The following is a 14206-nucleotide window of genomic DNA, read 5'->3' on the forward strand; positions in this document are numbered from 1 at the left end:
ATTTAATTGATTGAATTCTCACAGAAAGCAATGAAAAGTTGGGTGCCTGAACATTCTTAGAATTTGCACCTGTAAAATCAAAAGACTGGGACAACAACCAGAATACCAAAAGGGAGTGACAGATAATCTAGTCCTGAATCTGATGGATCAAGGGCTGAAAAATTTCTGCTCCTGGTTCCTGAAAAGACTAAAGGTTATACAGTTGCCACCACAATCTGCCTCAGAGCAGGCATATTTCTGTGTGGGAGAGGTCTCCTTCTGAGCAAGACTTCAGCTGTTATGTCTGCTCTCATGCATCAGAACAAAAATGTTGGCTTTGTACCACTAGATGGCAAACACAGACCACTCGATAAATTACCAGATTGCATCCAGGAGTTGCTTCACATCATAATCAATCTTCAGTTCTATTTTGTGGTATGCACAGATATAACTTGCTTAGGAATTTTAGCTACCTTCTTTACCTTTTGCAAAACCTAGATCAAGTAAAGCAACTTCTGTCTGAAGTCTCAGGTGAACTCTGAATTACATGAAGCATCAGAAGACTGAGCATGAGAACTCATACCTTCCTGCAAAGGAACTTCAGTTTTTGATTTTAAGCAGTTTTTAAAAGAGTCACGATCTAATCACACCACTGTAATCTCTGCCTATGTCCCTATGGCTGCTTGTCATGTCTTTTATAACATCTCTATTGGTTCTTACATTCATTCTAGACAGTAACATTTTCCATCTTTCCCATTGAACACTGTAGCTTGATCTCACCTACTTCCATGAAGATATCAGCTCTAACCACTCAATTGTCTCCCAGACTGATTCTGTTTTAAGTAGAGTAAATAGGACCATCCAGATAATCAAATAAAACTTTAATCTTCCTTTCAAATCAAGTACTGGACAGAGTCTCCAGCTAATTCTGGTATCAGAAAAAAAATCCATTTCACTAGGTAGGCACAAAAATTCTACTTCATCTTTTAAGCACTCATAAAGATGGCTAAAGCAAGCCTGTTTCTACTTCCTCTGCTCCTATGGGATAGGTCCCATGTCATTCTTCAGCTAGAACTGGCGTTCTTCAGCTGATTTCCAGCCAAAGCAGAGCTTTAAATCCCCAAGGCCAAGAAGGGGCCATATGCTCTATTACAAACACGTTGCACACATTTGGAAGTTTCAAAAATAAATAACATCCTTATTTAGTTATATTTCATCTGCAATTACTTAACTCTTCCGGCTTATTCACATTAGGATTGAAATAATTTCATTTGCCCACAATATTAAATTGATTTTGAGTACTGAAATTGAAGTTTATTCAGAAAAGTGAATTAAGGCAGCACTCTGGCAGAGAGCAAATGTTTTAAACATGCTAATGGCCAGATTCTATTCTGAGCTGCACTGATGAAACCCCACTGACTAAAATGGTTCTGTTTCAGGACCAAAGACTTGATTTTGACTGAAGATGCTTAAAAGGTTTTCACAACAGGAATACTCTCAAAAAATATTGTTTCATCCAAACACAGAGTATTTATGTGATGCAGCTCTCAGTGTAACTACTCTTGAAATAATGGTGAGTCATGAATTTCTGAGTATTTGAGAAACATACATTTTTAAGAAATATTTTTGGTCAAGGAACAATACTCAGGTTGTTTATCATAGTGTGACCTCTATCTCTCTGGTCGATGCTAAACCTGGGCCTTCTCAAACAAATGTTTTCCAAATTTTTTGTTTTTCTCTAGTATATCAACAATACTAAATTATGACAGGCTTGAAAAGATAAGAAATAGCACACACCTCCCCTATTTCTGCCAACCTATCTGCTGAAGCATGTGACAGGAGGCAGGAGAGCCGGCTTACCCAGGAGAGAGGTCTAACAGCTGCTCATTTCTATTCTCCTGAGGTGCTCCAATTTAATATTACTTAAAAAGAGACTCTTTTTTTAAAGGAAATTTCTCTATTGAACTCCAAAATGCACATAATATGCAAAGGATTCTGAATTTTTGCTGTGGAATCTTAACCAGTTAGTTATTCTCTGATGTTCATCATATCCTTCTCTCAGACTCTTCAACTCCTTCCCTCTCTTCCCTTGATAATTTTATCTATTCAATAATACATGCTTGGGTTGCATTTAAACTCATATATATACAGGAATAAAGGCTGCTAAGGTGTAAAAAGATCCCTACAATCCTCAATTTACTTGAAGAGTCAATCTTGCACAAACATAGATTTTCCAAGTAATTTTTAGTGTCAGTGACACTAAGATGGAAGGAAGTGGAGGAGGCATGGTTGAGGCTCTCTAAAAGAAGTGAATTTCTTTTACTAGTGTTTCTCAATACATTGAATTTCCTCTTTTGATCACTTAATAAAAACAATTTCCAATTACCGTTCTGATAATTTTTGGAAATATTTGTGTGTCTTGTTGCCCACTTGTGTTCCATAGACTTTGAGTATACTATATCAGTGCAGAGAAGCAGATGGCTTCAGAGAAAAGCAGAGAGGGAAATTATCCAAGTAATTTAAGTGCATGCTTCTTTTCACTGGCTTATATAATTCAGTAAATTTCACTGAAAAACCATGGAATAAAAAAGATACCCAAACATCAAGATTTTACTACACTCACTAATTTTTTTAATTTTCCTACCTCACTCTGTCTGATTAGACATGATGTATGTACAGATGGCTCACTGGATCACTTATTCCCTGGGAACTCTTGTCCCCAAGTATTTAGCCTCATTCTATGCATGCATGAATAAAACGAGATTTGGATTTAACAGGATTGAAGCATCTGCAACTGTTAAGGAGAACTTTAAAAAAGAGGGCTGGCTTTATTAGCTTTAAAGGATGAATTTGTTCTTGAAGTTGATGATAGTGGGAAGTCTCATTTTAACGTCAATAGTCCTTTTCCTTTATTTTTTTTTTTTAATTACGAGGTGTGTTATTTCCCATAATATTAATTTGGCTGAGGTTTAAAGTAAAACACAGTTCTCTATGGCATGTCTCCTGCCTTCCTTTACTACTGTTCTTCACTTAAAAGAGAACTGAAAATCTTTACCAACATATTTTCTAGTTCTTGCCAGAAGCAAAGGGACCACAATTCGTGCTGAAGTACAAATAAAGATGGATGCAGTAGGTGGAAAGCTCTTAAAGAACAGGGATTGCAGGAAAACCAGCTGCTGTCTCTCTGCTTCACTTCTAGCAAAGCAGTGGGTGTTTCATGTTTATTTTCCAATAAATCTTTGCTTAAATGCCACTGCAATACACCTGGGATTAAAAGCCAGTTTGTGAAAACCACACATAGAATCAATAATTCCAGGGAACCACATCAGCATTTTATTCAAAGCAGAATGAGGAACAGTTCCTGTCCACATGTGCTGGTTTTGATTGGGATAGAGTTAATTTTCTTCACAGCAGCTACTGCAGGGCTGTGTTTTGGATTTGTGCTGGAAATGCTGATAACTCGGGCATGTTTCAGTTATTGCTGAGCATCATTCACACAGAGCCAAGGCCTTGTCTGCTCCCCACCCCACCAGCCAGGAGGCTGTGGGTGCACAAGGAGTTGTGAGGGGACACAGCTGGGACAGCTGACCCCAACTGAGCCAAGGGATATTCCAGACCTTGTGGCTTCGTGCTCAAAGTATAAAGCTGAGGGAGGAAGAAGGAGGTGGTGGGCGTGACATTTGGAGTGATGGCACTTGTCTTCCCAAGTCACTGTTAGATGTGATCAAGCCCTGCTTTCCTGGGGATGGCTGAAAACCTGCCTGTTCTTGGAAAGTGGTAAATGAATTCCTTGTTTTGCTTTGCTTGTGCACACAACTTTTGCATTACCTGTTAAACTGTCTTTATCTCAACTCATGAGTTTTTACTATTATGATTGTCTCCTCTGTCCCACCAGTGGGAAGTAGTGAGTTGCTGGGATTAATTGATGACACCATTTAGCCAGGATTATCAAGGATATCATAATTTCTTTACTCTAACTTATTCTGCAATCAAATATTTACCAGACTAAACTGAAAAACAGAATGCTTTTTAAAATGCACAGATATGATTAATAACATCCCTAAGGCTAAATCTACATTCATGTTTGTTTCAGACTTGAGTCCATCATTTTCTGTATTTAGTAATTTCCCTTCTAGCAGACAATGACTTTTGTATGAAGGCAGCAACCAACAGCAATGAGGCAAAAAGCAATAGCTTTGTAACAGCGTCTTAATGGTAGCTGGTTACATAAACCCCCTTCCTTGTCCCTCCTGCTGCTCCTCTCCCAGGTGTGAGGAGCGTGTCCGTAGTGCTCCCCAGGTAGGATTTTCCACCACTGCCTGCTTGAATCTAACAGCTTCATTACCAAGCAGTAATTTGTTACACTACGCCAAAAAGACTTTTGTAAGCGTCCTTGAGTCCTTCTCCAAGCATCGGAATTTCTTTCTTCTATTTTCTTTGTTGTCTATTTTGGAAAACCTTTCCAGTGCAGTAAGAGTCAAGAATCCAAACTTCACTGTATCAAGAAGAGCTGAGGGCGCCTGCATTTGGTATCAGCTCTGTGCGTAGGGTGTGGCACTGACACTGCATCAGGAGCAGAGAAGCCCTGGCAGGGGCAAGCCACTCTGCACATTGCTCAGTGTGCACTGAGCCACTCTGCACCCTGGCACCGTGACAACAGAAATTACTGGGGCATAATCAATAAATTAAACACCCTCATATTCTGTCAAAGCAGAAATTAATGTTAAACTTCTATGCAGCTATGGTTCTCATTATTATCTTTTACGTTTAGATAGAGCTACAGACAAAAAAAATTGCCCATCCCTCTTCAGGCCACACATCTCAGTCAACAGTACTAAAAGGAACTGCATTAACTATTTTTAACTATTAAGGTCACAACAGCAGCCACTAAGTCATTGCAAATTATTCTAAAATTACAATTCAGACCCAGATTGGTTGTAACTATTGCAGGTATTTAGTAAAACCAGTACAACCCATGTGCAACAAACAAATCACAAATGTCAGATAGTTCAATATGCAATATTTTCTTTGCTGAAAGCAGCTAGACAATATTTCAATTGATAGTTTCTGTCCTGTTTTCTGCTATGACATTTGGGAATCTGCTACTCCCTATGGAAACTCTTTTTGTCTCAAACCAATATATGTTTTACATTTCATGAAGGCTGTACAGTTCCCTCTACTGAGTTCCCAGGGCAAAACCAGCCTTTTAAAGTATCTTGAAAGTTAATACATATAAGAGTATTCTGTTTGACCAACTTAGCCAAAGTAATACACACAAAAATATCACCAGGCAGAGTTACTAGTTTATCAACACAAGGATCACTGGGACAAACTGCTGTAAGTCTTGGCTATTGCTTATGTCTCACTGTGACTTTTAACAGAAGCCTTCCCTGAGAGGAGTTCAAGAGCTGCACCATTCCTCAAATAAACTCCAGACTGACCAATTTGCCAGGACTGATCAGATCCTGCACCTGCCCAATATGACACTGTCAAGGTCCTAGCTCCTTGCTTTTCAAAGATGGATTTTGTTTTAAGGGTGCACAGCCACACACTGTGGCTATGACTTTGTGCTGAATTTGGGGTATTGGCCTTGATTTATTGAAGCGTATGCTTTTCAACCTGTATGTTCCCTCCTTTGATTTGCAGTGTCAGCCAGAAGAATGGGAGGTCATAAAGGCATTACAAGGGAGTGCTTGATGTTCTCTGCACTTGAAAAAGTGCATATTTCTTCTTTGACCCTTCTTACGTGTGTTGGAGAAAGAGAAACCAAAAGGATGACAAATCTAAAGACATTGTAGGACAAAATTCCACTGCTCGGTATGCAGAGGGCTACTCAATTCAGAAGAAATAGCTATTTCTATCTTACATATGGTCAGTAGAATACACTTTCAGTTTTAATTTATAAGCTCCAGTACAACTCTTGTGTCAGCAGACTAAAGTCTTCATTATCTGTTCCACTGTGTTCTCTAATAGCACTAATAGTCCTCAGGATTACTGCAACAGGTATTTAATAAGGAACTTTCTAATCCCTATTACTGATATTCTGCTACAGAGCTGAATGAGACACGTTGATTATAAAGGAGCATGTAATTTTAAGTATTACTTAAGGGGAATAAAAAAGAGCAGACCTAAGTGAAAGCAGTGATTTATTGCTTTTTTTCTTAAAATGACAAATTTGGTCATGCTTACCACTAGAGTTTAAAAATTCGAAACTGGAATTCTTACCCCAAATAAATTCTGAACTACAAAATCTACCGCTGGTCCTATACAACCCTTAAAAATACAGATTAAAAAAACCTATCATCTCTAACTGTTGACATACTTGTGAAATTACCTTGCTCTGTAGTTTCCTGTTTAGGATTTGCAAACAGGAGGCTCTTCTGCAAGGATACAGCTGCCCGACAGTGCCAGCAAAGCAGATGAGGTTTGGGGGGTCCTGTTTCCCAAACCCATTTCCCTCCATCCAGCAGCTGCCTCCTGGGAGGAGGGAAGTCTCAGGATGAGTTACTCTCTGACCCTACGAGACATCATGTGTGTTCCTCGAGAGGCTGAGACCCAGCCACTGACTTCTGTCTTCTGAGTCCCATTTTTCTGTCAGACTTAAAAATCTTCACAATAGTGTCTGTTTTTATTACTGAAACTACTTTTTGATGCCATGATGGATTTGGTTTTCCGACTCATTTTGTGGAAGATAATCTCATACAAAGTTAATGGACAGGGTAAAATCCTAAGATAAATTATGCTGTTGGCAAATGTTCCAATAAAAATTATTAAGTATAAAAGCCCATAATTTACACATTCAATATAAAATTCATAGGTCCTGCTAATGTACAGTAGGTTAGAGAAACAGAGAATCAGAACACTGAAAAGAAATTTTTTTCAAATTACTCCACAGGGCAAATTGTTACAGCGTTGAAGCCAGAGACAAAAAATTACAGCAGCTTCTTGGGGAATTAAGTCCACTTAAGTTTTATTTGGAGTTTGGTAGTATAGTTGACAAAAGACGAAATAAAAGTCTTAAAATGTTCAGCAATTTTTTCATGTTGATTATTTTCTCAGGACAGATGTTCGCCTGGGATGTAGCCGTGCACACCCAGAGAATATGAATAACATGCCCAAATTGTACCAATGTGAAAATCAGTTTTTTTCTTTTTTCTTTACTTCAAATGTCACTGATCTTTAGTAGTTTCTCATCATGTGAACTCTTGCTATCTTAGAAATAATGATACTATTTTTTAGCATATAATTATGAATATCCAAAAATACAAGATAAAATTCTATAAGATAAAAGCCACAAAATGAACAAAGACAGTCTACCAGGAAATCATATTTACAAAAATGCTATTTCCCTTGTTCTTGGATAGCATTCATCTTTCATCTTTTACCACAGGTTTAAATGAAGTCAGGCTCAATACAAAAAACAAAACAAAGCAAAACAAAACAAAACAACAACAACAAAACCCTAAACAAACAAACAAAAACACAACAACAAAAAAGGAAAATCTGTGGAAATCTCTTCTGGTAACATCAATTATTTCATGAGTGATCAATGGCTAATGTAGGAACCATATCACACTCATTGCAGAGAAAAAGTGATGGAAATAGTGGAAGAATTGTTCATCCTTTTACATATGGTTAATGAATACTATCCATCACAGTCCCAAGTCAACAAAAAACTAAATAGGATTTAAGGCCAGCAGGGGTAACTGTTGCCTTCTAAAATTACTTTTCCCGAGGACTACAGAGTGCTGTTCAGTACTGTCCAAGTCAAGACAGAGCTGAAGGATGAGCTGAGGCACAGTCTCTGAGAAATGTATTCATCCTTGGCTCTCAGACTACAAATGACAGCAAATTTATTACAATCCAAAATCGATCACATCAGTCATTATTCATCCTCACTGTTAAAAATGTTTGCCTTACCTCTACCCTCATTTCTCAGAGATTCAGTTTCTAGCCAATGCAGTTTTTCTAACCTTACTTGAAATATTAAAAGTAATCTGTTATAAGAAAACTTTTCCCCCTGTAAGACATCATCAGCTGGTTCTAACCCTTCCATTGCTCTCTGCTCAACTGAAGAAGTTTCCCAGACATAATTCCTGCAATGCATTTCTGATAATTTTCCAGTTGCTCCTATTTATTTTTGTTTGAAACACGAACAGCAGAACCTGACCTAGTCTGCAAAGATTTTTTATCTGTATCTCCCTCCTTCCTCAGTATTTTCACTTGACTTTATATACACCTGCACCTTTGTCCACCCCTGTGCAATAAAGACTTTCAGCTTCACTGACTAAGGTTGATGGACCTTAAGCAAACAGTCAACCATGCTCCTAAATATAGCTCCACTTGAGCATACTTCTACAGTTAAGAACATGTTCAATGGCTTCATTAAATTGGCCTGATGTGCAGTGACTTCCAGCCTCCTCCACCTCTACCACTACCTTTTCTTTTCTGTTTTAGAGCCTAACTGTAATGGGAGCTTTTTGATGGGATGCTTTTATAGCCTAAACCTAGCATACCTCTGTTTCTCTTTATTTTAATTTCCTCTTGGAATTAATTATTTTTTACCTCTTTACATCAAGTATCTCTTAGATGAGAGAATGTGTGAATTTCTGAGAGTTGACTATTTTTAAATAAAAATTATTAGGCAGAACACGGGTCTGTGTATTTTGAAATTGAAATAGAAAATATGACAATGAAGAGAAAGAGCTAGTAAAACATACATTTCTAAAATCAGGAACTGCAAAGATTTTTTTTCACTCAGAACCATTGCAGTAGCAGTTAAATTCCATTACTTCCAATCTGCCAGCTGTGAGAGAGAAGTGCAATTTTAACAGGTGAATAAAAAAAAGAAAAACGAGAGAAAGCTCTGAAGGAAAAGCACAAAAGCCATTACAAAGATGATTTCGGGATGAAAAAAACCCACCCAAATCTCTCAGCAAGTGACAGCTGTGGGTTTAATGGACTATTCTTAAAATGAGATTTATATGCAAACTGCCTACAGAAAGTTAAAAAAGGATGCTAATAACCTATAAATGTTAAAGGTTTTTATCTCAGGCTCAAAAAATGTTGATGGCAGTGGATGGAATGCTATGAACACCATAACATACCCATTATACGATTGCTTCTCTGTCCTGATGCCATTATGAATGATCTGACACAAGCACATAGCAGTTGTCCTGTTGCCTACTCCTTCTCCACATCTTCACAACTCACTGGAGTCTGTAGGAACAGAGGTTTTAGTCTCATATGCCCCCTCATCACAAACCAGTATCTTTTTCTGCTACCATTGAAAAAATTCCTGATCTAATGTATTGCTATCCCTTAAAATACAGTTTTGAACATGCATGCATGAAATGTTGGATCAGCATTGGAGACTGTATCACCAGTGCACCCATTGGCACAGGTGTGTCTTTGGCTGATGTATCTGCCCCCAGCTCAGTGATAGGTCTTCATCCATAGGGATCTTTGATGAGCAACATCAGTTCACACTAGATGAAAATTGAGAATACCTGCTACATATTAAATAGGTGGGAGAGATATATTTAGAGGATATATTATATCCTCTGAATTCTGGGTCTGAGGACCCAGACAGCCAAATGCAACACCTGGCCAACAAATGGGATACTTTGGAAAGTCCTCTACTTTGGGTCCACCTATTGCAAGAAGTACTCTAAAAAGCAGTGCAAATTTTCATTCTTTAGACATCTGACAAGTGAGCTTTTACAATTTTTGTTTCAGTGGTTTAAAGTGTCTTCCTGGCTGCTTGCACGCCCTCTCTGCCTGGTGCCACTACACATGTCAGAACTGGAGATAAACATACACCTGCACCTCTGCTGCTCCCAGCCACAGCCCAGAGTCTGTGCTTGCAACAGTGGTGCTGATTTGTACCAAGCCACCAAGGTGTGCTGCTGAGTTTTGGGCAGGCTATGTTCTTAATGAGCTCCTATTGTTATTAAGAAGACAGACACCTACACACATGTTCATTTAAATTGCTAATGTGTACTGACTGCAATGCATGCAAATACATACATGCATACAGACAGCATACTACAAGTATGTGCACACACCTCTACACTGGGGAAGCAATGAATATAAGCTAAAAAAAGCAAATCAGATAACTGCTTTTTTACATAAAATATGCCCATTTCTGGACCAGTAGCTTCAACAGGCATGTGCACAAGTACTTGTGCAATCTGGTCCTTCGTTTAGAGAAATTGTAGGAGGCATTGCTTAGGAAAGCAGAGTTTGTGCAAGCAACACACTGCCTCAGCATCACAGCTTTAGTCATGCTGTTTAGAATTCAGTGGTGACAAAAGCTAAATTCTTCCTCCAATATTAAATATATCTCTGCTTAAACGTGGAACAGTAGTGCCAATTTCTTAAGTGAGAGTTAAAGCGAAGCTCCAGTTTTTCTTGTGACAATCTTAGAAAATTACCTAAAAGGTTGCAGAGTTTTATTTATTTATTTTTGTCTTTTCCTTTCTTTTGTATTTAGAAACTCTAGCACTTAATCTTCCTTCGTGTCACTGCAGATCCAGGTACAGTGAGTCTTGTACTTCCCCATCTGCCTGGTGAAGTAGCTGGAAGACTCCTTGAAAGTGTGGCTTCCTCAGCCCTTTCAGTGCCACAACTGACTGTTTAATCAAGAAGGGGTTTGATCTCTGTCAACGGTTTTAAAAAGGAATTAAGTTAAAATTTTAAAATGCATAATATTTTGAATAAAAATCACTAAAGCATGTTCTGTGAAGAAAGGCACGACATAAGCACATGGTGAGTCTGAGAGCACAGCATTCACACCTATAATGCTCACGGTCATACTCCGTTTCTAGCTGTGCTGGAGCCCTACTGAGAGGAATGATTCATCCCATAAACGAGCTGGAAAGAGGGAATAGGATTTTCGGTTGCCGGGCTTGCTGCCTGTGATACATCTCAGTTGTCCAGCAGAACCCTTTGGAATAAGTACCGATGCAGGCTCCGTTTCCTATCCCTGTCGAAGACACCCAGCCCGTCCCGCTCACGCCCCACCGCACCTTTCAGACAGAGCTGTGTCCGTACTCATCCTCGACAACCCCGCTTCCCGCGGGGATGCTGACGGGGCATTTCCCCGCTCCCCGCGGCGGGACCGCGCTCTTCCCTCCAGCTGCGCAAAAACGCCGCGCAGAGCCGGTGACAGCACCAAAGAACTGCGAGGGTGACTCGGTTCCGGAGGGAGGGAGGGAGCGCGCAGGGCGGCCGCCCCCGCCAGCCCCGGGGGTGCCGTCCTGGACGGGGCGTCCCTGGCTGCAGAGCATGCTCACGGGGCGGCGGGGGCGGGCGGGCCGGCGACGAGCAGGGAGCGGAGACCGGGCGGGCAGCAAGGCGGGAGCGCCGCTCCACCGCGCTGGGAGTCCGGGAGGAGCCGCCAGTCCGGGCGGGACACACCGGGAGCCGCGGGGGCGCAAAGCGGCCCCAGGAGGAGCGGGCGCGGAGCGTGTGCCCCGGGCAGGGGACGCGCTGAGCCGCGGAGCGGAGAGCCCGAGGAGCAGAGGAGCGCGCTGAGCCGCGGATCGGGGAGCGCAAGCGAGAGGACGCGAGGCGGGTACCCAAACCGGGGTCCGCGGAACAAGGGACTCCGAGTAAGGGGACCCCAGGAGGGAGCCGCGGGACGGAGACCCTGGGCAGGGGGACTCGCGGAGCCGCGGGGCGGGCACCCGGAGCGCGGGACAGGGATCCCGGGGAGGAGCGCGGTGCCGGTGGCGAGGAGCGGAGCCCCGAGCGCGGTGCGCGCTGAGCCGCCGAGCGGGGCGGCGGAGCGGGGCCATCCGGCAGGGGTGGCGGCGGGGCGGGGGGGCAGCGGCCCCATGGGGCCGGGCGGCGGGGCGGCGCTGGCTGCTCGGTGCATCCCGGCCGCCGCCGCCCCGCCGCCGGCGGGAGCCGCCAGCGATGCTGCGGGGCGGCCGGAGCCCTCTGCCGCCGCCGGCGGAGCCCCCCGGCGGGGCGCGGGGGCCGGCGGGCGGCCCTGGGGCGGCGCAAGTGGCAGCGGGCAGCCTACTGGCTCTGCTTATCCTCTGGACGCTCTTTGGGAATGTGCTGGTGTGCGCGGCCATCGTCCGCTACCGGCACCTGCGGAGCAAGGTCACCAACATCTTCATCGTGTCCCTGGCTGTCTCGGACCTACTGGTGGCCCTGCTGGTCATGCCCTGGAAGGCGGTGGCTGAGGTGGCTGGGTACTGGCCCTTCGGGGCTTTCTGCAACGTCTGGGTGGCCTTCGATATCATGTGCTCCACAGCCTCCATCCTCAACCTGTGTGTGATCAGCGTGGACAGGTACTGGGCTATTTCCAGCCCCTTCCGCTACGAGAGGAAGATGACCCAGAGGTTGGCTCTGGTGATGATCAGTGTGGCATGGGCACTGTCTGTGCTCATTTCCTTCATCCCTGTCCAGCTCAACTGGCACAAAAGTAGGGATGTTGTTGCTGCTGATGATAGTGGGAATGGATTTGGTACTGCCTGGGCAGCAGCAGGTGCTGTCACTACCTGGACAGAAGATATGAGCACCACATGGGTGGCATTAGCAGCAATGAGACCCTCTGATGTGACCTCTGGCAGCAATGATACCCTCATTGGACCATCAGAGAGCTGTGACTCCAGCCTCAACAGGACTTACGCTATTTCCTCTTCCTTGATCAGTTTTTATATCCCGGTGGCTATCATGATAGTTACCTACACTCGAATCTACCGCATTGCCCAGGTGCAGATTCGTCGTATCTCTTCCTTGGAGAGGGCAGCTGAGCATGCACAGAGCTGCCGGAGCAGCCACATTGACTGCCACCATCACACAAGCCTCAAGTCCTCCATCAGGAAAGAAACCAAGGTGTTGAAGACGCTCTCTGTCATCATGGGTGTCTTTGTCTGCTGCTGGTTGCCATTCTTCATCTTGAACTGCATGGTGCCCTTCTGCGAGAGCCCACCCAGTGATCCCCACGCTGGCCTTCCCTGCGTCAGTGAGACCACCTTTAATATCTTTGTCTGGTTTGGTTGGGCCAACTCCTCTCTCAACCCCATCATCTATGCCTTCAATGCTGACTTTAGGAAGGTTTTCTCCAACCTCTTGGGATGTGGTCAGTTTTGCTCTAGTACTCCAGTGGAGACTGTTAATATAAGCAATGAGCTTATCTCTTACAACCAGGACACCCTTTTCCATAAGGAGATAGTGACTGCTTATGTTAACATGATCCCAAATGTGGTTGACTGTGAGGAAAATCGCGAGGACCCTTTTGATAGGATGTCCCAGATAAGCCCTGACCATGAGGTTGCCACTGACTCTGTTTGTGACCTGGACTGTGAGGGTGAGATTTCACTAGGCAAAATAACACCTTTCACTCCAAATGGTTTACATTAAATTGTATCCTGCTCTGATCAGTCCTTCTTGGATTATAACAGAAAATATTAGCACTGAGTGGAAAAACCTGCTGTAGTTTGGTCAGTCACTTCATGCTAAACTCAATTCTGTGTGTAGCACTTTGCGGGATGTAGACACTGTCATGCAGGGGACTGGCAGCACAAACTTAAATCAGCACTTCCCCAGGCTGAGAGAGGACCAGGCAGTCATGTTGATTAGCTGTGGTGAGGTATTGTGGTATAATTACAGTCAGTTCATGTCTATAACGTGTTTGCAAATGAAAGGTGCCATTGTCAGTGCTAAGTATTATGACTTCTAAAATCAGGGATGGATGTGGCTGGCATAGACATTACATACAAAAAAAAATCTGGCCTGCTTGTTTGTTCAGATATTATGTTTTTTTTTCCTCTGTTTTTGTTTGTTGGTTTTTGTTTTGATTTTTGTTTAAAGATAGAAATAGTGAGGTGGTGATTTGGATGATTATTTAAATGTGTGTTTCTGCCAAAACAGATTATGTGAAATCCTTGTTCTCCTAGGCGGCGTTGTTGCCTATGATATCCTCTGTTCCCAGATGAATAAATAAAAGTTATATTGATCAAGGGTTTATTATCTTTCATTTTTCACCCTGAAAGGTTTACAAAAAGAATTCAAACTAACAATATTTCTGTTTGAATGGTTAGAATGACTAACAGCTAAACCTTATTATTTTAAAAGCAAAATAGTCAGTATAGAAAATACAGTTTTTGAACACAAGTAAGGTTCACAGGAACACTTGACTTAAATGAACTCCTTTATATGGCCCTTACAGATAGATTTATGCCTGTTTTTCTTTAGCATTATAACTGAT

At 42.5% G+C, this 14206-nt stretch overlaps 1 protein-coding gene across 1 annotated transcript; it reads left to right on the forward strand.

Moving 5' to 3' along the window:
• Positions 1–11901: 11901 nt before the first annotated feature.
• On the forward strand, positions 11902–13958 carry DRD5 (dopamine receptor D5). The gene has a single exon (XM_050338640.1). It carries the CDS (start codon positions 11902–11904, stop codon positions 13357–13359), a length of 1458 nt encoding a protein of 485 aa, XP_050194597.1. The 3' UTR covers positions 13360–13958.
• The last annotated feature ends 248 nt before the right edge of the window (positions 13959–14206 follow it).

The sequence above is a fragment of the Myiozetetes cayanensis genome, unplaced genomic scaffold (genome assembly GCF_022539395.1).
Source record: "Myiozetetes cayanensis isolate MyiCay16 unplaced genomic scaffold, myiCay2020 scf7, whole genome shotgun sequence".
Lineage (NCBI taxonomy): Eukaryota > Metazoa > Chordata > Aves > Passeriformes > Tyrannidae > Myiozetetes > Myiozetetes cayanensis.

Bases quoted from the DNA above. Each gene is read 5' to 3' on its own strand.
- DRD5 (XM_050338640.1), top strand. From the start codon at position 11,902: ATGCTGCGGGGCGGCCGGAGCCCTCTGCCGCCGCCGGCGGAGCCCCCC.